This window comes from Electrophorus electricus, unplaced genomic scaffold (assembly GCF_041902795.1).
Source record: "Electrophorus electricus isolate QZ-2024a unplaced genomic scaffold, ASM4190279v1 Scaffold183, whole genome shotgun sequence".
Taxonomy (NCBI): domain Eukaryota; kingdom Metazoa; phylum Chordata; class Actinopteri; order Gymnotiformes; family Gymnotidae; genus Electrophorus; species Electrophorus electricus.
The window spans coordinates 59153-84928 of NW_027658464.1; the positions used below are offsets into that span (position 1 = coordinate 59153).

Consider the following 25776-nt stretch of genomic DNA (forward strand, 5'->3'; position numbering starts at 1 on the left):
CAGAGGTTTCATGTATTCGAGTTCCCATAACACCTCATCCAGGTAAGCAACGGCTGAGAAGCTGCTGAGCACTGCAGGCCCAGGTGTGTCATGGATCTGGAACAGAACTGAGTGAAAACCCTTTTTTTATTGAGACTGTATTCATTGAGCTCACTTACAACTACAAGAAGCACAGACAATTATAAGCTCTCAGTGTGTGACATCTTCACTCTTACAGATGCTTAGGAACAATCTCAGTTTGAGTTCTGCGTATGCCCCTCTCTACAAAAAACAGCTGAGCTATGGGACTCATATCCGAAAAACAGCTCTAAGGACCCATATCCTATAAGCAGCTGAGTTCTGGGGACCCACGTCCTAAAAACACCTGAGCTCTGGGGACTCTGATCCTCAAAGGTAGTTGGCTTATTGGGAGCAGGATAAGGGCACAAAACTGCAATAGAAACAGTACTTAAACCTGACAAGCCACTCAGGAGTCTCAAATTACCATTGGATGATAGCATGGATTATTACCATAATTATAATACAAGAGCTAAATGCAAATAATGGTTTTTTGCTGTAATTATAAGACCAAAAAGCAGAAAATAGATTATTACTGCAATCATAATATAAGACCTAAACACAAATAGCATAGAAGTGCTTAAACAGCTGCATCTTTAAGGGCATTTCAAGTGAGAATCTAGATTTAGATGGTGCCTGGTTAGAGAATAAGAACATGAAAATGTTAACAAAATACAAAATACTGTACATATCCTCAGTATTTGTTACATTCTGATGGTTACAGAACACACAAACACACCCACCCACACACACACACACACACACACACACACACACACACACAGAGAACACACACAGCGACACACACACACACACACACACACACACACAAACAGAATAAATACTGTTTAAGCTTTGCATCTGCCTTGCCTAACCCAGGTTGAAATGAAGGAGCTGTTTGTATAGCCTGATGTTTGGATTAGCTGGAGTTTGGGTAGGCTGGCGTTTATATAGCTTGATGTTTGGATGGAATGGTGTTTGGTATTAGGAAAGCCTAGTGTTTGTGTAGCTTTGGTTTTGTGTAGCCTGGTGTTTGGGTGGGCTGGAGTTTGTGTAGCCTGGTGTTTGGGTAGGCTGATGTTTGTGTAGCCTGATGTTTGGGTGGACTGGTGCTTGTGTAACCTGGTGTTTATGGTGGGCTGGTGTTTGGGTGGGCAGGTGTTTGTGTAACCTGGTGTTTATGGTAGCCTGGTGTTTGGGAAGGCTTTACAGATCAAGACTGTGCTTTTGTGGTCTCTGAGCTCAGCCTGTACACAGACTAAGGGTTCGTAAACTCACATTGCCTGAAACAGGACAAAAAAACAAAACAGAGGGAAACTACGAGGGAAATATAGCAGCTCTGGAGACCGTGGGCTTGTTGTTCAGAAAGCCTTAACAGAACAATAACGATGCCCTTCCAGAGCTCAGCTCAGTACCCTTGTGTAATTTACAGCCTCCAAGCCCTCTGTTACACCCCAGCATTGTGGATCCGCCGCTGTGTTGTTAGGGACGTGTTATCTTCTTATTACGTTGTTACCCTGTACCTGTAGGAGCTGTAATGCTTGTATCGGAGATTTTCAGGAATATAAAAGCTTATTTAACCCCACAATGTGTAAGCAACCAATGTTCCACAGATGGGTTATACTAAGGTGTTTTTTCAGTTGTGTTAATGTGTTAATGTGTTAAAATATATCCTGGTAAACTCCCCCAAAAAGAAGATCTCATATGGACAAATGCTACATTTTGATTTATTTTGATTTTATTATGATTTATCTTTATTTATTTTCACTTGGACTTCAATAAGACATTTTTCTCTCAATGGCACTTTAATGTTTATTTGCAGTTATATGTTTAATGTCTCACCACTGGGACGTCAGTAATGCCAGCCGTATTGTCTACCCACTGCTCACTGCCCTGCGTCTCGTCTGCTGTTGCTCAGAGGTTGTCCAAGCCTCACATAGCATGAAAACCCGGAAAGAATCATTTCTGTTATACACACGTCACAATATGACAATAAAACAGACTCAAGTGGAAAATTTTAAGCTTCACTTCACACTGTAGACATAGTATGCCCTCAGTATTATCTAAACAATAACAACAATGGTCGTCTAAACACTGTATTTGTTCTTCAGTTTCCCTCTGTTAGAGTTGTATAAAGGGCTTTATTTGTGTGTTTTTTTTAAGAAAAGCTGCATCCATTTCAAATAGATATAATACAATGGCAAAATTTAACATGGCTCCAGCAGTAATACATGGATACAGTGTAGGTAATCTGAAAAAGACACCAACAAAAATAATACTGAAGGTTATTTTGAAATGGCATTATAAATGGTTTGGTTCCCATCAAGTATAAATGACTGTATTATCCACTCATATTTCAACAGCTCACAAAACAGCCTCTTCATCTCCGTCACACAGATTCACCCTCCTTTTCCCACAAAGCATCGAGTCGTTATGGCTGTATAGGTTTTTATGGCAGTATTGGGGACTATATAGCTTTCAGAATAATCCACTTTCAATTAGACCCAGGACAGCCTCAAAAAAACCAAGACAGCAATTTCTCACACTTGAAAGCGATTTGCTATGTACGCATCATTCTTAGAGGCGGTAAAAGACACACACGTTAAGGACTGGGTCGTGTTGAGCAAGAAATAATATTTCCCCAGTCTGTAATTTATATGTGACCCGAGTGTTGCGATGGATCCACTGGGTTAATTAGCATCAGAGGAGAGGCTTCAGTTTTAATCATCAAAGGTGCTTAATTAAACCTCATCACTTGGTGCAAATGTCAGTGTAATCTAGAAATCTGCTTCCAATGAAGCCTGCCAGTCGAGTGACACCACCCTGCATCCTGTACCAAGAAAAGCAACTTTCCGCTCCCGCCGTGGGAGCCTGGTAGGGCGTTGAAGGAAGTTTGGACTTTTGGGTTCGGTTCTGACTGCGTTTGCTGCCGCTTCCCCCTTCTCTTGGGCACGGAGAGTCCTTGCTTGTGTTGTGATTCCATGCAGGCGGAGGTGAGGTGTCACGACTCCCCAGGTTCCTTCCGCTCATGCACTTTGTTTCTGAATTATTCAGCACCATAACCCTGAAGTCTCCGCTGCTCCTCCGACCCGCTGCCCCTCCCCGCCGTATAAACACTGTACGCACTGCCTACCCAGACGTGGCGCGCTATTATTCACCTGCCGTGCGCCTCTGTCTGTTTAGAACGCTATCAGCACGTCGGCTAAAACCGTGACACTGTGCTTAAATGAGGGCGCGTTGTGTTACACAGCACCGTTTAACTTACCTGGCTTTCCTCCGCCAGGCTGGGCGCACATAAGCGGCCTTGACCCCGAACTACCGCGCATACTAAAGAGGACGTCCCCCTGGCCTGGATTGGTGCCTGTCCTCTGGGGCGAGGCGTCTGTTCCCAACACGCCCCGCACCCCAAGCGTCCCGTCGTGCTGCCATCCGGATCAGTGCCTACGTGGCTCCTGCAGCCCCTGCTGACGGCGCCCTTCCGGGGAGGGCGGAGAAGATGCTGCAGGCCAGAGAACGACAGAGACGCTAGGAGAGGTGTCAGACCAAGTTTCCCTCCTCTGGAGCAACATATGGTGCAGACGTCGGCCTTGCAAATGACAGCACACTACAAAAAAAAAGATTGAATATACTTGACCGCATCACATATTCAATTTGGTAAATATATGTCTAAAAAAACAAACCAACCCACACTGTAAAAAATAAATAAATCATATGAAACCCAGTGCATTTCTTTTCACTTTGCCGTTGCAAATTTATATGCAGTGGAAAATCTTTCCTAAGAACAGTAATTATCACTGTAAAACCTGTTTTTAAGTTAACGGCTCAATTTCAAGTTAAATCAACTCATGCAAGTCCCGTGGCTTGGCATGACGTTCGTACGTCCTGCCCATGCGGCCCAGACACGAGACCCTGCGGACAGTCACATCTCACCCGGGGGAATGCCATTCCTAATACCTGTTAGAAATACACCTTCATCAAAGTCATTTTAAAGTCATTAGCAGTTGATTTGCAGTCAAATTACTCCTTTCCAGTGCTTAACATTTTCATAAACCGTCGCCTGCTTCTGTACGTTCCTCTAACATCTCAGTAATAACTGTGTGCACTCTTAGATGGACGTGATCTCTGATCTCTCGTTGTTGGTGTGAGCGCGTGCGGATAGGAACTGTGAGCAACAGCGACATGTGTCAGCAGAGATGACCAAGAAAACATTCTTTTAAGGTCCCGCACTGAACCGTGGGAGTGGATATTATTTTCAGAATATCTTGTCTGCGTGCTTGCTTGAGTCTTATTTCGGTTCTATTTTTGTCTTCAGAAGGAAGCAGCCAGCCATGACCATGAACGTCTGCTGAAGTATAAGAACATCGAGACCTTACAACCCCAGCTTGTGATCAGCTTGTATGGTAAACCGGCTTGTATGGTAAACCGGACGTACATCCATGACAGCTGTTAGCACAAACATTGTTCAAATGTTGCCTGAATGGACTGAGTTCAGAGACTGTTTAGTTGATCACAGTCTGCCAGCATATATTAGTTTTGATTAGACCCATTATATGTGACATAATTCGGAATAGCAAGGGCAATGTGATTAGATAAAGCATATGTGTAGACAGTTATGGTGTTGTACTAACTTCTCTGTTTCTGGGTTCACTGCCTGTTCAGTAACTGATTTTGTATTTTGTATTAAATCTTTTCAACCTTTTCAGATTGCGCTGTATTGTCTGTATTCATTTCTCCTTTGTCGGCTACGTTCTGGAAAGCAACTTCTAAAGCCAAAACCACACAGGATCTGCCTGAGCAGGGCTCCAAGCACTCCAGCAATATTGCTTTGAGTGTACTAGAACACAGCATGGTAAGCATATCCACTGTGTCTTTTAGAAAGTTCATACCGTAATTGTTCCTTCAAAGTCTTTTATTGTTGCATCACACAAAACCAGTCTGTCAGCCGCTCCACTGGGGAACCAGGCCTGTAATGGAGAATGTTACATGTACCTTTAATGGGGCTGCTTCTCTGTTTCTCCAGGGCGAAATCAGTGGGACACTGTGCTGTGTCTGCAGTGCCTAGTCTCTCCTTTAGTCCAGTCTGGATACCGAGTCCTCTGTCCACGTCCTCTCCAGGTGTCCTGGAACACACAACCCCTCCTGTCTCAGTGAAGCGTTCCACCTGACCTCAGAAGTCTTTTGCTACAACTTCTCACTAATACAAACCCATTTCAGTTACACGGAATCGAGCCGGCTGGCTCATTCCGGCAAATCCGGCGCTACTGGAGGAAGAAGCTTGACCTGGTGCGACCAACATGCATCTGACTCTAAGTACAGCAGTAGAGGCAGTGGAAGAGAGCACAAGCACTTTACAGGACTGTGTGAGTGAGTTCCAGCTTGGGAAGAAGAGGCACTTTGGCTAAACACTCTGTGAGCCATGAGCTAAAACTTTAAGCTATACGAGGAGAATGAAGCAGTCGGACCTCATATGGAGTTTTAGGATAACAGAAGCCATGAAAATGATGACGTCTGGCACGTCTTTCCCTCCTTGGCTCAAATATTCCCCACTCCATACCACCATGCCCCAGGACAACTGCCACGCGTCCAGCTGTGTCCGGGCTCCACCCGCACACTCCTCATATGGGTCTTCAGTAGAACTGGCCTTCCATTGCAGAGGAGAAGGCAGGCACAGCTCCCAACACTCTCTGACTCTGCTCCCATCTCTTTTATATTCTCTCCTCAAACCATAATCCATTAATTGAAGGCATGGTCTGTACTCCCAAAAATGTCAAGTAAGCTCTATGGAGAATGTAATGTCTGATATCTGATTGGTTCTTTTCTGAGAGAGCCTGCACCTGGTGGCTTTACGCGAGAATGTCACAGACAATACATTTAAGGGGAGTCTCATTGCTAATTCTAACGGTGGTATTTCACTACAGGGACTCGATGGACATCACTGACCTCAGCTGCTCACATGAATTCAAACATGACATGAGCAATGCAGAACCCCCCCAGTGCAATCACACACTCTGAATAAAACTGACCTCGGAGATGATGGTGCAAATAGCAATGAACTGATGCTTAATTGTCTTGACTTTTAATCTGAAGCAGATCGCCATCCTCCTGACCTCGCAGCCAGGCTCAGGGGACGGCGGAGTGGAGCAGACGCGACCGGCTCCGTCGCCCGTTCCTGGTGTAGCGCCGGCCGCCGTTCCGCGCCTGGATGGATTAGGAGGTGCGCACCCATTCTCACACCTGTGCTTGTACTGTGTCTCTCCAGAGCACAGGGCCTGACATTTCCCAATGCTTGAGCACATACGCTGATTGAAACCGAGGGCGCATTGAACACACAAAGATAAAACTGATTTAGCTAAAGCCAGCCATAATCTCACATTTGGCAGCCTCCGTGATTGCGAGACGGCGCGGCTGAGAGAAAAACCCCATTTCAGATGCAGGAGGGCGGCTTGGAGCAAACGCGTCAGCCAGAGGAGAACCTTCCAGATGAGGGAGGCAGAAAGCAGGTCTGGGAAGGGAAATGAACGTAGAACACTTTGTACAGGAAAGGTGCAGAGTTTCATTTGAAATTCTAAAGGCTGAATTAATTAGGGGAAATGTATTCCCTTCCTTTTAGGATCATTTCTCAGTGTCATTAAATGATGAGATAGCTGGCATTTTAATCTGATATCAGTTCAAATGCTTAAGGCATAAAAAACATGGAAAGGAGTTTGATTACAGTTTATATATAGGACATCAGGTTTAGATCTGCCTTCTTAAAAACACAACACTATATACTTAACAAAAATACCCATTACCATTAAACATTTTGTTATAACCCTTCTATTTTTCTTGTATTGAACATATGATTTCGTATTGTACATTTTAAAATTGATTTTTGTCATTATATTGTTTGGTGTTCAAGTTTTCTTACCATGACATTTCTATGGTTTAATAATGGTTTAGTCAAATGTTTTCGCTCCAGATCTCACGAACATTTTATCCACACGAAAGGCTTGTTACTTACCTGATGAGATGAGTCCAGTGTGTTGGGAAATGCGTATGTTAGGAAATGCAGTGTTGTTCTTCCACCAGGAATGCGATCACTGCTTTCAGACTCTTTAATCCACTGAAACACAATGAACGCTACCTAAACATCACCACAGTTCCGTGTTTTGCCCTCTAAAGTGCAAGTTTTCATTATTGCCTAACGAATAATAGTACTTTAAAGAATAAATCGTTTCATTCATCACATATCACTGTTATACCTCCACTAAAGCGTTTATTGTCGTAGCGCAATAAGAGTTTTGAATATTTTTGGACAAACCTTGCACACCGACCAGTCACTCTTTCCTAATCTAGCATTCTCGATAATATTGTCATATATTGAGTATAATATCGGCTAATTGTCGATATCATTATCCCTTTTTAGTTTAGTTTCTGAGTCAGCGGTGCGCTCTCTTCTCTTTGATAAAGGAGCCGACTGGACTCATAAAACCCTTTTTGTGAGCTTTGATGTATCTACGCATTTCCATGAGTTTAAACACCAGGACAGTATTCCCTCCTGTGCGTTCAAACGCACTTTTTAAAAGTCACACTTTTGTTCTGAAACACCGAAGGAACGTACACGTTTTGCTTGAGAACATATCGTATTGTATCGTATTGCACATCCCCGGCGATTCAGTGGGTCGGTCCGACATTATATTAAATGGGTGCACATGGAAACTGTCCGCTGAGCAACCAGGCCGGCAACAAATATACCTGCAGAATACCTGCAAATGATGAGACGTAATGCAACTACACAATTACGTCTGCCTCAACACGGAAACCCGCGCCATATTCCATGAGCATTACGCACGGCTGCACTGAGAGCATCTTCCAGTCTGCTCTTCCGTGGGCTGAAATCTAACAACCGCAAACTGGAGATGGCTGCATACTGAAAGAAAGCCGCTTTGCACCGACCGATCACCAAATCGTCACCAAATCAATCGCCACCCTGGTCTGCAGTATCGAGCACAAAGGGCCTCCGTGGGCAGAAGAACGATGGCATTTACCTTCCAAAGTTGGGATTCTTCTTCCCCCCACCAAACCTCTGACAAGCTTTTTTTTTTTTCCAGGGCGGGGGATATTAGTAGCCTAGAGGGTTTGGGGTGGTCTTAGAGCTCTTAGAGCTCGCGCTGTCTCGCCCCACTCCGCCACACGCTCCAACCACCGACGGAGCTGCGCGCGAGTCAAAGCCATCTATAGCTGTCCGGCCAGCACGGGAGATGTTTCACTTCGCCCGTGCACTTTAAAGATCGTCCTTTTTCGTCCTGCAGCCGGCGACCTGCAAGGGGATTTAACCGCTTTCGTCTGACCGTGCGGATGGTTCCCCAGCGAGCACAGCCCTTTTTTGGCTCTTCACGTTCATTCATATAACCAAACCTCGCAACCTCTGCGACTGGTCGTGCCAGCGTCCACCAGGACGTAAAGGAACCGGCGGATCCTTTTCTCGCGTCTCCGTCTTGCCCTCGTCCGGCTCACCGAGGCGAGTATAACAAGGTGAAACCTTTTCTCCTGCTTGTACGTTTGCGAAGTGGTGTGCTGCACCGGTCCCCGTCGCCTCGCGTCTCTGCCGGTCTCAGATGAAGGCGCGTGCCGTTGCACTGCGGTAAAGCAGACCACAACGCGCTGCCTCGCTTGTTCCAGACATGTGCATGTGTACAGATAATCTAAGTATGCGCAAAAGACCATGTCTGCCTAAGAATCCGTGATGTATAAAAGAAAAGCCTTATTTCAACCTGAAGCAGATATTTCAACCTGAAGTTGAAATAACGGACTTTTCGAGAATTCGGCGAAGATGTTCTACGTTAATGAAAGGCATACCCTGTGCTACGTGTTTCTTAGATAGTCTACAATAAAATGGTGCAGTCCAGCATCCGAAGTACACATCGAAACTGCATATTTCCGAGAGTTGAGACTCTTTAAAATGCTATTCCCAGCTACTCGTTCACTCCAGCAAGTATGAGACACGAAGTTTTTGCGCTTCGAGGTGGTATGGAAACCGATTTTCTACGCTAATTAATTTCCCTCTGTAAGGAGAGCATGAACCTCTTTTGTATAATCGTTGTTTTAGGACCTATTTTGTGTAATCTGATCAGTACCACGTTTAAAATGATCGCTGGGAGACTGATGAGCTTACTGGCATTAAGTAGAGATCGCCTCGTAGGTGTATTTCGGGACCAAGTGGAAATGTGTCGTTTTCTGAATTCGTGTCTGTCTTTCATCAAACGAAATGTTGTTTGCTTGTCAGTTGGCTAATTAACGAAATCTAAAAAACAAACCAAACTTACGGATCCTCTCTGTTAAATCTCAGCTGTCCCTTCGCCGATGAGCACCAACAAATCGGACCGCGTCACCTAAATGAAGCTACTCAGCCATGCAATGTTCCTGGAAGGCAGTGGTTCTGCTAGGCCTGGCGTCGATCGCCATCCAGTACACAGCGATCAGGACGTTCACAGCCCAGCCTTTCCAGATCTGCCCCGTGCCGAGCCCTCTGAACTGCGCCCTGAGCCAGGAGGTGGAGAGCTTTGACCGCTCCTGCGACGAATTCTCTTTCTTCTCCTACAACGCCTCTAGGAAGACTCACGTCCTCATTCTGGCCACCACTCGCAGCGGCTCCTCGTTCGCGGGCCAGCTCTTTAATCAGCACTCGCACGTTTTCTACCTGTTTGAGCCCCTCTATCACGTGCAGACCACCCTAATGCCACACCTCTCCCACAGCAGGGGCAGTGCTGATCGACGGGTGATGCTGGGAGCCAGCCGTGACCTTCTACGGAGCCTGTACAATTGCGACCTCTATTTCCTAGAGAGCTACATCAAGCCTCATCCCACGAACCACACCACGGACAAGCTCTTCCGCAGGGGGGCCAGCAAAGCCCTGTGCTCCCCGCCGGTGTGCGATGCCTTCAGCCCGAGCGAGGTAAACATAGAGGAGGGAGACTGCATCAGGAAGTGCACCTCGCTCAACCTGACCCTGGCAGCCGAGTCCTGTCGGGAGAGACGCCACGTGGCCATCAAGACCGTGCGAATTCCAGAGGTCGGCGACCTCAGGGCGCTCATAGAGGACCCCCGGCTGAACCTGAAGGTCATCCAGCTGGTGAGAGACCCGAGGGGCATTCTGTCCTCGCGCATCGAGACGTTCCGCGACACGTACCGCCTCTGGAGGATCTGGAGGGCCACGGGGAGGAAACCATACAATCTGGACCTGAGTCAGCTGACCACCGTGTGTGAAGACGTCCTGCGGTCAGTGGGCACGGGCACCAGCCGGCCCACCTGGCTCCGAGGAAGGTACATGCTGGTGAGGTACGAGGACCTGGCGCGCAGGCCACTGCAGAAGACCCGGGACATCTACGAGTTCCTGGGCCTGTCCATGGAGAAGGCTGTGGAGGAGTGGATCCGCAACAACACCAGGGGCAGCAGCGACGTGTCGGCCAAGCAGAAGTACGGCACAGTGAGGGACTCGGCCGCCAACGCGGAGAGCTGGAGGCTGAAACTCTCACACCACATTGTTGATTACACGCAGACGGTCTGCCAGCAGGTGTTAGAAGAACTGGGTTACAAAGCCGTGAGCTCACCTGAGGAGCTGAAGAACATGTCCATCTCGGTCATCGAGGACAAAACATTTGTACCTTTTTTGTAACGAAAAAAAGCGCGCCCACGCACAACTATTTTTCTAGATTTCTACTGTTGCCTTAATTTGACTCATTTGGACCGTTTGCACTATGAACTTTGTAAAGCTTGCAGTGACACTCTGAACAGCACAACAAATCAAACCAAAATGTTCAGTGGAAATCCCAAGTCAATCTCAGTAAACGCAATCAAATGAGGACTTGTTGACTGACATCTTACTTGTTTTTTTGGTTGTTTTTTCTGTCCACAAACACCATCTGGTTAATTAGTTCCTACATATTTTGCCATTCCTTTGATAAAGTTCTGAAACAATTTTCCAGAAACTGCAAACACAAATACAGAGGTGTGAAACACCATGCAATAAACCTGTGAATGTGGCAGTTGGTCTGAAATTGTGAACGTTACTCCACATGAGCAGACTAAAATGTCAAGCTGAAGTGCACCGCTCAGTTTTATAGGTTTCAGAATGATGTGTGCAAAGGTTTAGCCTGATTATTTATTATTAAAAGTGTGACTTTCACTAATTGACTTTCATGGTGATTGGAAATGTCATGGAAAATGCAGGTGTTTTTTGTCTTTAGTTATGCCTTTACAGCAGGGTATCAGGATTAAGTTCTTGCACCCGAGTGTGTGAAGCACGAATGTTAGTATAGCGCTCAAGACAACACACACATTCTAGAGCTGCACGACATGCGAGTGCAGTTACTACAGTTGTGATGTGCCTTACCAATATTCAACAGTGGCGAAAACGTAACATGATTGAAGAGCAGGTGCTAATTAGAGTAGCGCTGGGAGTAGCTTTTGGTGGACTCCTCTACACACACACACCACTCATCCCCCTCATAGCACTCATATACACTCACACTCATAATACAGGTCTCAGGACACTCACAGCACAGTAAAAATCTGGACATTTGTTGCAGGGTTCATCTGCAAACAGCAGCCAGCTGCATATTCACCACTGAAAGGCTGATTAATTTACTAACTATTCTGCAGTCTATTGTGTGTCTAACTCATGTCAGAATCATGTCAGAATTTAAGTGCTACTGTAAGCAGACAGATGTTCATAAGAAATAATTGGTGGCCATAAAATGAATATAGATTAAAGTAAAACAATAAATATAACTTGAACATCTTAAATGAGAAATCTATTCCCAAAACATTTGGACGACACCCGAGTATATTTTCACTTACCGTAACAAATAAGTGTCATCTTATACAGGAGCCCTTGTTAGAGTTTGTCAATATCTTCCTTTGTCAATGGGAAACAGTGTAAATACAAGACCTTATCATGCAGCTACATCTTACATGAACTCTTCACAATGCTCCCAGGTCTCAAATGATCCCATCTGGACGCCCATGGCTCCGTTAACCATTAATAGCTACTACTGTGCAAAATGAAATCAGAAATTATTTCACTGCTCTTGCTCCAAGCAGGTTATTAAACCCATTATTTCTAAATAATTCATCTTAGCTAACTTGTACAGATTATAAAGGATGAATAAGACCGAAATATAATAGAAAAAAAAACCCAAGACACATTTCTAAAATACAGAATTGCTTTAATTGTAGAATACAGCATCAATTTAGCAAAAATAGTTCTATAATAGAGCAAAAATCTACTTTTTTTTTTCTTTTTTCAAAGTCCAGTTTATAGTAACAGAGTCTCCAAGACAACAGATCACCCACTACGGTCATGAAGATGGATAAAAATAACATACATAATTTAAAAGCACAGCATGTGGAGAAAACTACATGACAGCATGCAACATACCAGCATTCAAGGACACCATGCCAAGCTAGGAACTGTCTGCATTGAAGAATACCAACTGTAAAAACAACAATAATAATAAAAAGAACCCAACAAATGCACACAAAGCAGTTAAATCAAAGGGAAGAGAGAGAAAAATGGAATACACTCAGGTAAAATTTTATGTGCACATCTTTTGGTGTTATAATTCAGACCTCTATATGAGATGTAAACAGCAGAGAATGTGAGAGGAAAAGAATACATTAGTGAAGGGTACATGGCACACTTAGGACCACGCAGTCTAATTCCCCAAGCCCTCATGGAAAATGGAGGCACGTGAATATACATTTAAATGCAGCAGACAGTTCATGGCTGAACTCTGGCTGTGAGCAAATTTGACGGCAGGTTCTGTTGACCTGCATTATGGATCGGTCAGCTGCTTGGAGCAAGTCTAAGCCCAGCAGACCAATAAAGAGACGTTAAATGAATAATCTCAACAGAACTTTCACTGTAGGCGTTGGATGAGAGAGTGTGATTTCCTTTTCACGCCAACAGAAGAACAACAGAAGAACATTTTGGGCCGAGCGGCAGTTCTAGACCTCATGGAGCCACAATGCTAACTGTGATGGCTAAAGGAATAGGAAATGGAACTCCATCTCTGGGAATCAAAGCGCATTCGTCTCGAGTGGCTCAGAGACTGCAGCATGTGAAATGAACCCCGTCTCCATAACACCCCCTCACTCAGTGTGAAGACCAGTCTGATGACGTAATCCAAGGACTGGAGTGGAATGAATGACAGTTTAAATGTGACATGGGTTTGGAGCAACTGTCGCTTTCTGTAGGGTTAGGCAGGAAAGCTCAGTGCGTGACTGTGTGGTTTCCCTAGTGATTCAGCTCATGACAAGACAAGCAGTCGATGCAGGCGTGTTAGAGGAGAGAAGCCAGGAACTACAATGGGCTGAGAATCACTGCAGTCCAGCCACTTGAACAACTATGAACTCATAGGGTCTAATACTTAAGCAGTTTCACACTGGCTGGTCCAATTTCTGATATATTTGCATCTTCTTAATGAAGGTGTGCTTTCAACGTGGAGCTACGGTAGGTCTCTCGTCCAGGTCAAGCATACAGATGGAGTCCTGCCCTCCCAACTGTTACACAAACAAACCGAAAGACAAAAAACTAAAAAACACACGCACACAAACTATTAGTCAAACAAAAAGCATGAGATCCCAGCTGTGAAACCTACACCAGCAGAAGCTGCCCCCTTGCTCCGCTCCAAGATGCATTTTGCGGTCCCTCTTCTAGTGCTACCAGGCGAAGGGTGGTTTACGCTGGCCCTGATCTAGTGCAAGAGGGCAACTTCTGCCAGACACCGGCACTATAACCACGTCTCTTAGCGTTCCAAAAAGCCTGCACCCAAGAGAGTGAACACACCCGCGTGGACGGGAGCAGTGTGCCATTAGCAAACCTAATCTGACTTGTCCTTTTTCTTTGGCGTAACTTTACTAACCACCGCTGATCCTACTGCCCCCACCCCTCCTGTAACCATGGAAACACTGCCCTTGACCAATCCCACGCCGGCTGCCGGAACGGTCGTCACTGCAGTTTTGGTCAACTCGAAACTTTTGCTGCCCACCCAAGCCACACCCCCGAGGGTGGCGCCCACGGCTCCTCTGGTTAGGTTGAAGAGCCCACCCGTCACTCTCCAGACCACGCCCCCCTCGCTTTTGGCATGATCCTTCTCCAGATCTGAAAGAGATAAAAGGTACATTTTCAATGAATCCTGAAGCTGGTGCTAAGAATTACAAAGAGAACATGAAAGTTCTTGAAGTGCCTCCACTATTTTCCTGCACTGCCTCTCTTCAACTACCCTTCATCTGTCTTTCAGAGAGATTATCCTGTAGTAGACTTCAATGCGTTTTTATTTCATAGACCTTTTTGTTTAGACAATATCTATAAAAGGCATCTATAATATGCAACTATAACATCATGAAACTCAATTGGACCACCATTTCAGTATACAAGTTAGATTCAGAATTACCTTTAAAACTGAATTCCACCAATTTTGAACTCAATTCAAAATTGCAATTCCTTTGTAATTTTTCAACTCGACCCATGACACAAATACTGACAGCACTTTACGTCAGCATCCAGCCGTCATATTCTGAGTAACGAGTCAGATCTGGTCACGAGTAGATAGAGTGAGTTAAAAGATGGCACATTAACGTGTCCAGCTAGCTAGCTGAGGCCTGGAGTCCAGGTGATGCAGCTAAAACAGACTCTGCTGTCTTGTTCTGTAGCAGCGACCCAGCGGCGCTCTGAACAAGGACTCGTCTGTCTGCCAAAACTGAGAAAATGTGAAGGGAGGCAAAGGGCAGCCGTGCAAAATCCTTCTCTCCACTTCCTGTTTTGTAATTTAAACGTAGCATCTGCACGAGAGGAGGACGTAAAGCTGCCAGGCCTGCGCCGGCCAGCTTGAGACGCGAACCCAAGAACACGAGATTAAGAACTTCGCTCGAGGACATGACAACAGCTTTCTGAGTCTTGACATGCTGCAGTATTTAACGGCTTGCTGAAAGTCTGGAAGACATGTCCACTAGAAAAGGATGCCGTTAGCGGAGTGGGTACCGCACGCTTAGAGACGCGCAGCATCTGTTACCCATAATTACACATTCACACGCTTCAGGCTGTTCTGTAGGAACTGCTTATGGGGAGAGCTGGGTAAAACGACACTGCGTACACGGTGAGTAGCAGACCCCCCCTGAGTCCTGATTTAGACCCTCTCGAGCAGACAGGTCTGACATACAGCACAGGGTTCAGCATCACACACGTAATGCTAAACGAGTGTGCTGGAATCTGAGTCCTGTTCGGAGGTCAGTTTCTCAACCACAATTGAGTTACAGCTTCAGTACTTCGGCCTGTGGTCTGCTGGATCAATCATGGGGACATGGAATCATTTGTGTGTCCCATTCCCTTCCGAGCTATGTTAAAGTAACCCAGAGTTACACACAAAGTACTCAAATCAAACTTGGTCATATTATAAGATGCACCAAAGAACAGAAATGTGTAAGATGAGTTGATTTAATTATTTCCGTCTGCCTCTACTAGGTCAGCGAGGGGCTTATGATGTCATGACCAGACCAATAATCCCCCTGCCATGTGCTGCTTCTGCCAAAACCAAACACCGGTGGGATTTGGGTCAGACCACAGGCTCAAACCGTCAGCCCTTATATGGTTGCTAATAGGCAGAGGAGATGCAACCACACACCTCCCAACCCACGTGAGCGTCGTGTCAGTCTCTTAAGCTCACCTGGAAGCAGTACATCTTCTGCCAACCCTCGCCAAAACATGATGACGCCGTCGCCCGTAAACAAACCTGCATCTTTGCACACGATCGATATGACCAAAGAACTGAAGGAGGGGTGTGTGTGTGTGTGTGTGTGTTACTGATCTACCAAAGGGGGCCTGAGAATAACTACACCTTGTTGTCTGATGAATGAGAGGATCAGAAAACTGTCTTCTGGAATCACGTCAGTGATCCTCGAGCCCTTCGGACCCCAAAAATCCTCTTTATTCCTCCCTGAGCTAGTGCGCACCAACAAAACATGCCATGCATCAGCAGTGATGCCTGACAGATGACCTCCGGTAGTGGTGATGCCCACTAAACGCCCTGCGATTGTGAAAGTGCCAGGCGGGTGCTCTCCGTTACCGGTGATAGGCAAGAGTACTCAGACGTGATGGCGATGTCCAGGAGTGGCAACATAACTGTAAGGTTAACGTGACATATCAGTTTAGCCCAAATATACCGTTCACTGATTGTCAACATAATCTCTCCGTGCGTGCAAAAACACCTCGCTAAATATCTTTCCTCTAGATTCTACTCTGACTCAGCAGATGGAAATGCAAGCTTTTTCCCTTATAACACGTGATGTTTGCTTCCTACAGGCTGTAAGATGCCGCAGTGTCCCCAGAGGATGCTGGGTAACGTCCAGTCCACAGCCGCCGGGTCTCGCGCTCCCTCACTCCTCATTACGGGACAGGGCTCAACTGGGGTGGTGCCAACAGCTAGGGTAAATCTCACTTCTCCACCTGTGCTGGATGCACCATGCAATTAACAGCAAGCTCTGAGGACCTGGGCCCTGACGAGCAGTAATTATGCGTTTCACTAATGTCAGCCACAGGGTGCCTGTGTGCTGTTAAAAGCTCGGAATAGAGAATAGAGGTTTAAACCAGGAGCATGCGCTATTAAGGAAAAAAGCTGAAAATGGACATTTATCTTCTGTCGAATACTGCGGTACTGCTCGCTGCCAAGCACACAGGAACTAAACGTGAAGTCGGAAGGAATCTGTGCCATGGCACAATTGCGGAACCAAAGGCATAATTAGCGTTATGGCCACTGACAGGATGTGAGGTGCCACTAGGCGTGGGCACACTTCCCAGGTTGATGGTGGATCTGGGCACCCGCTCTACGAGGAGCCCAGGCTAGAGATCTGTTCTCACCGTCAAGTCTACGGTCTAGAGTGGTCCATGCTGATTAGGTTTTGCAGAGAGAGGTCCTTTAATCTCACCTACCTGATTACTTATTAGTGGCCTGCGGCACCAGGTCATAAAGAAAGCAGAGTATAGCAATCAGAGAGAGAGAGAGAGAGAGAGAGAGAGAGAGAGAGAGAGAGAGAGAGAGAGAGAGAGAGAGAGAGAGAGAGAGAGAGAGAGAGAGAGAGAGAGAGAGAGAGAGAGAGAGAGAGAGGGGGGGGGGGGTTAGGGAGAAAACCAGCAAAAAATAAAGAGAGAGACAGAAATAAAGAGAAACAAAACTAGAGCATGTCAGAGGCAAATAGAAAGTTTGACTAACACATACAGGGGAGCATGTATTTATCCACATTAACATAAAGTGCTTTAAAAACAAGAAACACAGTCAGTGAGTAGAGGGGACACACAGAGGCCTGTACTACTAAACTACTGCATATGAGCAGACCAGTGAGAGGACATATGCAGACCAGCGAGTGGACGTGTGTTCCAGACAGCTGAACACCTGAGCACTTGCCTCATGGCCCAGAGTGACCAATTTGCTGGTTCTGACAGGAGCCTTAAAAGATCGATGCAATTCTGCAGCAAAGCGGAAAATGTCGCTCTTCTCTCAAATTCAGACTACAGAAGCGTGACATTTGAACGCTCCCATGAAAAGGTTAAGATATTCCACTGGATATTTTTTTCATCTAGGAACATGGAACTCCCAGTCTCGGGAGGTTAGCATCAGTTGCACGGGGAAATGAGACCTGTGGATTAAAGTGCTCGAGTGTTCAAATCAGCAGAGACGAAGGGTGATGAGCGAGCAAGTTCCTACTCACCTTCTCAGGTTCCATTACAGCCAATACAAGTCAAACATGAGGAACAAATAAACATTTAAAATGCAGTTTAAATCATTACTAAATAACATCTATAATAATAATCATCATCATTAGTGAATCCACAACATAGACTCAAATGGGCCTCGTCATTGGACCACAGAAGATGGATTTAAATCACGTAACTGGACGTTCGGGTTAATCAGTGCGCACCTGTCTGTACTGTGTGTGCTCCATTTAGACGTAAATTTAGACTGCATGTCTCCGAGAAATACCCAGACCCTCCCCTGCCTCCAGGGAACAGAGTACCTGTGGAATCTGGACACACCTGTGCCTTCCACACCTGTGTACTCTGCTAGGAGCTCGGTCTTTAGTGATCTTACAGGTCTAGAGTGTTACAGCCTGATTAGGTTTCGTTGAGCAGAGAGAGAGAGAATATGCTATCCACACCCATGCTGCACATCTGATGCTGCCAACCGCATCCAGCCGGACGATGCGTTTGAGTGAACGGGGTTGTGCCACGACGGCTCCACAAGGTCACGTAGCAACCAACCTGAGTTCTTGCACAAACTCCACAAAACGAGCAAGGCCGCCATGGTGTTTCCCGCGTCGTGTGCATGCAGACCCACAGGACCGGCCCGGAGCCGGGTCAGAGGTAACCGTGGGGACGTGACCAGGCTGTGGAAAGGACGCGGGCTGCACTCGACGCAGACAGCGTACGGATGCCGCCGCGAACGCCGCACGCCCTGCGCGGAGGAATGCCGTGAGCTGGGAGAGAGAGACGTGAAACACACGTCAGGAGCGTGGGAAACACAAGGGCAGGGGTGATGCAGGGAAAGGGTCCGTAGCGAAGAGGAGGTGGGCGATTACTGTGCAGGAGAGGAGATGAAATGAGATGAGATGTCTCCTCCAGTCACTTATTATGTTCAGGTGTTAAAAGGCACACCAGATCCACGATGAAACATCTTTACCAGAGACGTCCGCTCGGCAGGCTCAAAGGTGAGATCTCAACACAGGTTCCTGCAGTTGGATGAGACGTTCCAGACTGGTCGCCACTACCGTCACCGACAGGGATATTTACACATTTTAACCAAGCACATACTAATTTTTGCTGCCATTTCTTCCAGTACTGAAAGCACGTTTGATTTAAATTAGGAAAGCCGAGGTGCGTCTGTTCCTAAGCAATCACCCACCAGTGAGCTCCTGCGTGAGAGGCAGTCAGCCAGCGCGCCCCAGAAGTGCGTTCGGCCACTGGATTTACGACAATCTCAAACCCCACATCATCTCTAGTGAGTGCAGAGGACTAATGGGCAAAATATTGTACTCCTCACCTGGCACTGAGATTTACAACATACAGGAGGATGGAGAGAGTGTGTGTGGGGGGGGGGGGGATAACAGCAAAACAGCAAAACGGGTGGTGAAGATGAGAATTAATGAGAGATGTGAGTGAAAGAAAGAGGAAAAAGGAAAACAGAGGGAGAGAGAGGCAGCCGAAGGAGGAGAGAGCAGGATCAGTTCTTCCCCAGCGACGCGAATCCTCAGTGGGGTTAAATCCTCCACACTCACGAGCAGGAACTGTGTCAACCGCGTCCCTGCTGGAGACGCTATTTTTAATCCGCGCCCCCGAGACGGCGGAGAAGCCCGGGGCGAGACGCAGCGTGGGGTCAGAGCGAAAACGAGGCCTCCTGCGACACAGAGGCGGGAAGAGGCCGCGTTCTGCTCGACGTTTGGGACACTAATGGACCACTGCGTTTGTTGCCGCGTATGTTCACACCACAGGCCGCCCCGACAGGCCACTCCGTCTCCTCAAACCCCAACTCCGCCAGCGGCGTCAAGCCAACGCTCCTTGGTCCCCAGCAGCAGTGCCCGGGTCATCCTCAGCTAGTCGCACCGCACAACTGGGACCCGAACCCGAACCGAAGCTATAGAGCGCGTTTGTGCACTGCTACACAATGACTTCACTGGGGATCCCCCCCAGGAGACACGAGAACCCGTTTAATGACCCTTTAATGACGACGTCTGATGGTGAGAGCCAAGTCAGAAGGCTGGCTGCAGGAAGATATCCGATCTAAAAAAATCTAAATAAATAAAATACAAAACCATCACAAGTCTATTCAGCAGCTCAGGGACGTACGGGGCAGGAGAAGGTCTGGCAGGAGAAGGTCTGGAGGGACAGGCATCTCACAACGGCTCCTTTGTTCCAGGCCTCCAGAAGCAGCCTACTGTCCTGGCAGCGGCAGGAGCTACCTACTCCCCATGCAAGCGAAACGCCTCAATCCTTGGCCCCGTCCGCCCCGAGAAAGTGGGCGAAAGGAAAACCTAGGCCAAACGAAGCAGCGATTAGGAACGGGTCCGGGAGATTACGGCAGTCGCGAGCGCAGGCTCAGACACAGGAGAAGGAACCGGTGGGGAGACACTTAATGGAAAGGTCAGCGTTTGCCTGAGGCGCTCCTAGCCAGTTCGCCGCTGACCTATTCCAGGGGAGGCGGGTAGAACACGCAGAACTCCGACACGCGGCCATGGTACCCAACGCGGGGGGTTTCTCCCCCCCAGGTAGCAACAGGTCCGATTACACAGACGTGCGAGGAGGCTTGCGAGGAGGCGTGCGAGGAGGCGTGAAGGCTACGTCCCTCCCCCGGCAGCAAACTCAGCCCCAGACGCCCAGAGGGAGACAAAGAGAAAATCACGGAAAGGCTGATACGAGTCACGGCAGCGTGGCTGAGGCTCTCGGGATGTCCGTGGGCCAACATCAACAGCCTCCGTCAAAACACTACAAGTCACCTCTATGCGCCGCAGTTAACACCGCAGACCCTCGGCGGGGGAGGATTTGAATCAGGGTGTCCCTGAGGAGAGAGGCTGGAGAAGTTGGAAGGTCGGAGCCAAAACACCAGCTTGAAATCCCGCGAGGCTCTCAACATTCAGAACAGATGACCTTTTTGCTTACACTGCATCACAGCATCTATTTAAAATTCAGCAAGGTAAACAAACCAAAGCGTAAAAGTAAACAAACCAAAGCGTAAAAGTAAACAAACCAAAGGAGAACTGCGGGAAGGTGCCGTGTCGGCAGAGCACAGGAGGCATTTTTCTACGAGCGCTTTTATTTCCCTGTTCCAGCTCAGTTTCGTGCGTGTGCTTAAGGCCCTGTGAACTCCACAGCCAACACACGCGTATCCCTCGCTGCTCCCAGAGATGTGGCTCAATTGTTCTCAAACTTGCAGAATGAAACCATTTCTCAAACTCTCTCCAGCTTCGCGCACGTTAGACTTTAGCGTCTGGGTCAAGGCACAAGCGTGGCCGATTTTATTCTGGTGGCTTTCGGAAGCAGGCGATGAGAGAGGAACGGGGCTGGCCTAGAATCAGGCTTGTCCCCATCCACACTGTTCTAAATCACCCTAAACTGACCCAGAAACAGTATGCTCAATGTGAGATTACTGCACTGCAATTAAGAGTCAATAGTCTGTAAAATATACTGGATGTGAGTGAGAAAGAGAAAAAGAGATGAGGAGTAGCTACGTGCTGCCCGTTTGGACACACACACACACACACACACACACACACACACACACACACACACACACACACACACACACACACACACACACACACACACACACACACACACACACACACACACACACACACACACACACACACGCCCTGAATCTCTCAATAGTGCATGAACTTCAGGTGCTCACGCAGGGACAGAACGAGGGAGAGAGAGAGAATGACGACGAGACAGAGGCCATGAGAGAGAGCGAGAGAGACATCAGGGAGACTGTATGCACACTGCCTGTGGTCAGGCAGCACACCGAGAGCCTGCTGTGATGGGTGGATGACACCCGTCACTTTCAGAGGAGAAAGCAAAACCTCTCCACCTCCTGCCGTTCCCTGCATCATTCACGGGGGTTCAGAGAGAACGACAGACACACCGAGGAGCATCTCCTCTTGCGCCATTATTAACCTATTCAAAATCTAAAATATTTCTGTCTTATAAATATATTAGTGGTGCACAGACAGTTGTAAGGTGTGAACCTGCATTAGCATGCGAGTAGCATGTGCGCTAGGAAACCTGCTGAATCAGGCTGAGTGGGGCGCTCTGACTTCCCCAAGAACTGGCCCAAGAACCCCTCACTGTACTGCTTACTGTAACACTTAACGCAGTTTAACTTTTAAACTTGCTTATTAGATATTATCTTAACGCATATTATTCAGACCTACTGCAAACTATCCAATAACTGTTATAGATATGATGTTCTTATTGAACGAGAGGTACGTAGCAGTCACGCCAGCAGGTCTGGGGACAGAGCCACTTTACTGAGCTGATCCACACCCATCTCTCCGAGTGGCGAACTCTCAGCATCTCTACTGAGTTAAACATCAAAGACGACGGACTTTAGCGCCCGCCACACACGGCCCAGTAATTCAACGTTGCTGCCGCTGTGTCTGCAGAGTAGAGATTTGTCTGGAGTTTTCTACTGCGACCTGCTGACGAGCGGGAGTCTCACGCCGGATGGAAACAGCGCACTCATCTTCCAGGAGGTCTGACCGCGGGGCTGCGTGCACGTGCAGGGCGGGCAGGCCATGCACATCTCAGCCACTCATCAGCTCCCCTCAGCTACACAATGCTAATGCCACCCAATCTGTTTCTGGCATTAAGCTCACATGCAAATGCGCACACGCCACTCCATTGCCTGTTTGTGCACATGTTGCTGGAGTAAAGGCATGGGTTTAGCTGACCACTACTGCCAGCCATGCTGCTGCTCCTCATTAGAAGACAACAAACCACTCCCCACACACACACACACACACACACACACACAGCTTGCTACATCTCAGTGGCTTCCCATGGGATTGAGGCGCACACGCTCACGCGCTGTGAGTGTGTGTGTGTGTGTGTGTGTGTGTGTGTGTGTTTGTGTGGCAAGCACAGCACAGAATGACAAACATGGACCAGCTCCAAAAACAGCCAAGTAGCTGACGCCTCCATCCAAAGAGACTTACAATCATGACTAAACACAACTTGAGCAATTGAGGGTTAAGGGTCTTGCTCAGGGGCCCAACAGTGGAAACAAGGGGGTGGTAGGACTTGAACTGGCAACCTTCCGAGTACCTTAACCGCTGAGCTCCCACTGCCCCAGAGAAGAACCTCCACAGCAGCCCTGGATATGTGCCCCCCAACACCTCGTAACAGCTCGCCGTACACTGGGGGGTCACAGGGCGGGACATAAGAGAGAGACACATACACCTTCAGGGAGGGAGGGAGAGAGAGAGAGAGAGAGAGGGACAGACACAGAGAGAGAGGGAGAAAGAGAGAGAGACAGAGAGAGAGACAGAGAGAGATGGGGTCAGCAAAAAGAACAGCAAAGGTCAGCAAAAGAACCTTGAGAAAGAGAGAGAGAGAAAAGAAAGAAAGAAGAGAATGAATGAATAAAGTTATATTTATATATTTATATAGCACCTTTCAAGGAACCCAAGGTCACTTTACACACACACACACACACTTTTCCATCCAGTCATATGCCGGTGAGAAGAAACAGCCAATCGCACAGCGTACTCTCAACCAGAAACCTCAGCATCCTGACACACACACACACACACACACACACACACACACAGCGTACTCTCGACCAGAAACCTCAGCACCCTGGGACACACACACACACACACACACACACACACACACACACACAGCGTACTCTCAACCAGAAACCTCAGCACCCTGACACACACACACACACACAGCGTACTCTCAGCCAGAAACCTCAGCACCCTGACACACACACACACACACACACACACACACACACACACACAGCGTACTCTCAGCCAGAAACCTCAGCACCCTGACACACACACACACACACACACACACACACACACACACACACAGCGTACTCTCAGCCAGAAACCTCAGCACCCTGACACACACACACACACAAAACTTTATTAGACATGCAGACACACAAGCATCATTCACACTCAGAGAAAGGACAGCAAGCGAGAAAAATACACAACGAAAGAGAAAGAGAGAAATGGAGAAGAGAGGAGAGACGGAGCAACAGAGGGAATGAGAAGAAAGAGTGAGGAGCAGCCGGTCAGCGACAAAGTGTCATGACTAGCGAGGCACTCCTCTGCTCCAGTGCGGTGAGCTGAGAGACCGAGAGAGACGTCATCATCTCTGAAAACATTCCCATACGAGAGCATTCCCTCAGCCCGTCTCATTCCCACCGTCCCTCCGATGGCCCAGCAAGCAGTGCGCCATGGTAATAAGCAGTAATTGGACACGAAAACCCTGGATCACGCTCAGCGTGGCCAGGTTGTATTTTACGAGTGGTCGGAGTTTGTGTCGTGCCGGCGTTCCTCGTGTGGAGGCGCAGAGCGGCGTTTGCACGGTTTGATCAGACGGCTTGTGCTGTCTCCGGGCAACGTCCCGCGCTCCCAGAGGAGCAGACGCTACACGCATCATGGCTGGCTGCCTGAAGAGAGGACGTTCAGCCACAGAAACAAAGCTTTTCACTGCTCTGATGGGAAGTCAAGGGTGAAGTCAAGTTTACAGACAACAACAACAACAACATAAAACACAATAGCTGCTCATACAAAGTCTGTTATTTGCTTTCAATAATTCACAAGTCAAGACTATTCATTCCCTGAGGTAGATCCGTCACTGACTGAATACCAAAGCACGCACGCGCACCTTCCACTAAATTAATGGGTATCCTTAGGTAAAACAGATCCTCGGGACTCCAGCCTGAATCTATTCCCAAAGCCTCCGTGTGCACACGGCAGCTCAGGGAGGCAGTTCTGAGCCCCAGCATGTCAGAGAGCGCGGACAGTAGGTATGGCTGATGGGTATCGGCTCTGACACGCTCTAAGCCTCGGCCCTGAGTGTGTGTGACACCTCAGCGTGACAGTACAGCTAATAGGCAGCAAGTCGTGCGTTTCCTTGGGTTTGAGAGAAAACACGGGAATGACACAGACTTCCCCAAATCCTCCAGCTCGGCTCACCTCACAGCAGCACTGGGCAGACTGGACCAGACACACGCGCGGAGGGGCTCAGCGCCGTTTGTGCTGTTTTTCTGTAGTGATGTACTACAAAATTCCTCCTTTGGTGACAGCGTGAGGCTCAGAATAGTCTTGTGCACTGCGCATATTCTGACATTCTCCCATTACTATTGCAACCTGTATAAACGTGCATGTATCCACTCTGGTCCTGGTTTAACAGAAGCTGCGTCAATAAGATGAGTCTGTCGGCTGCACACAGGCTGCACTTTCTGTCCCCTACAAAGGAAGGTGTTTGAAGGAAGCCTACTCCTGCCTGGCCATCAAAGAAAACGGGAGTGAGACGCTTGGCTAGCGTTCCTGTGGACGTGGCGGTCCCAGCGGCTGATCAAACCACTGACAGTAACCCAGTCCGCAGGTACAGACCCCTCACCACGGCTGTCACAGGGCTTCCGCACAGCCTCCAGCCTCCAGCGTTGTGAGGAAACAAACACGCCGTGCCAGGACCAGCGCCCAGCTGACGGCCCATCCGTCAGTTTCACAGAAAATCATACACTCACGCACACAGACATGCGTTCACTCACACGCACATAAACACACACACACACACAAACAGACGCGTGCGCGCACGCACCTACACACTCACGCCGCCATGTGCACTGGATGTGTCAGAATGATGGAACGGCTCACAGGGCCCCCAGCAAACAGGGCTGAGGCAGAAAGAGTCAATAAAGCCTCATTGTGTCCTATTAATAACTCCTGGATGTGCCTCCTCCTTCTCGGAAGGCCCAGCCAGTCGCGTCTCTGACAGCGGAACTTAATAGTTCACGAGCAGAACAAGATCAGTTTACTGCAGCTGGTGAAGGAGGACCTTCAAAAGGAACAGCTCGGCAAAAACAGGCTTGACAAAACACGAAGACGTGAAAACATGGCTCAGTGTGCAAAATTTTGCTTCCTTACTTTTGAACTGGAACTACAATG

At 47.8% G+C, this 25776-nt stretch overlaps 2 protein-coding genes and 1 long non-coding RNA gene across 4 annotated transcripts; 1 reads left to right on the forward strand and 2 right to left on the reverse strand.

Moving 5' to 3' along the window:
• Window positions 1–1839: 1839 nt before the first annotated feature.
• On the reverse strand, window positions 1840–8165 carry LOC145655138 (uncharacterized). The gene is made up of 5 exons (XR_014121301.1): window positions 8085–8165; window positions 7058–7159; window positions 6429–6559; window positions 5047–5177; window positions 1840–3661 (listed from the first exon to the last, which is right to left on the reverse strand). It is a non-coding gene; the product is annotated as an uncharacterized LOC145655138 (long non-coding RNA).
• Window positions 8166–8456: 291 nt separating this feature from the next.
• Window positions 8457–11079, forward strand: LOC145655137 (carbohydrate sulfotransferase 1). Its single transcript, XM_081708908.1, has 2 exons — window positions 8457–8571; window positions 9386–11079. Exon 2 carries the CDS (start codon window positions 9449–9451, stop codon window positions 10709–10711), a length of 1263 nt encoding a protein of 420 aa, XP_081565034.1. The 5' UTR covers window positions 8457–8571; window positions 9386–9448; the 3' UTR covers window positions 10712–11079.
• Window positions 11080–12242: 1163 nt separating this feature from the next.
• Window positions 12243–25754, reverse strand: LOC145655136 (transmembrane protein 263-A-like). Of its 2 annotated transcripts, none has more exons than XM_081708907.1 (2): window positions 18350–21329; window positions 12243–14200 (listed from the first exon to the last, which is right to left on the reverse strand). In XM_081708907.1, the coding sequence occupies exons 1-2, from the start codon at window positions 18390–18392 to the stop codon at window positions 13920–13922; spliced, it is 324 nt and encodes a 107-aa protein (XP_081565033.1). In that variant the 5' UTR covers window positions 18393–21329; the 3' UTR covers window positions 12243–13919. The 2 variants fall into 2 exon arrangements, 1 of the variants encoding a protein (XP_081565033.1); XR_014121300.1 differs by lacking the exon at window positions 18350–21329 and adding an exon at window positions 22907–25754 and having other exon boundaries at window positions 14073–14200.
• Window positions 25755–25776: the final 22 nt, after the last annotated feature.

Coding starts and splice junctions, on each gene's coding strand:
- LOC145655137 (XM_081708908.1), top strand. CDS start 9,449: ATGCAATGTTCCTGGAAGGCAGTGGTTCTGCTAGGCCTGGCGTCGATC.
- LOC145655136 (XM_081708907.1), bottom strand. CDS start 18,392: ATGGCGGCCTTGCTCGTTTTGTGGAGTTTGTGCAAGAACTCAG. Junction 14,201..18,349: donor GAGTTTGTGCAAGAACTCAG/GTTGGTTGCTAC, acceptor TATCTCTTTCAG/ATCTGGAGAAGGATCATGCC.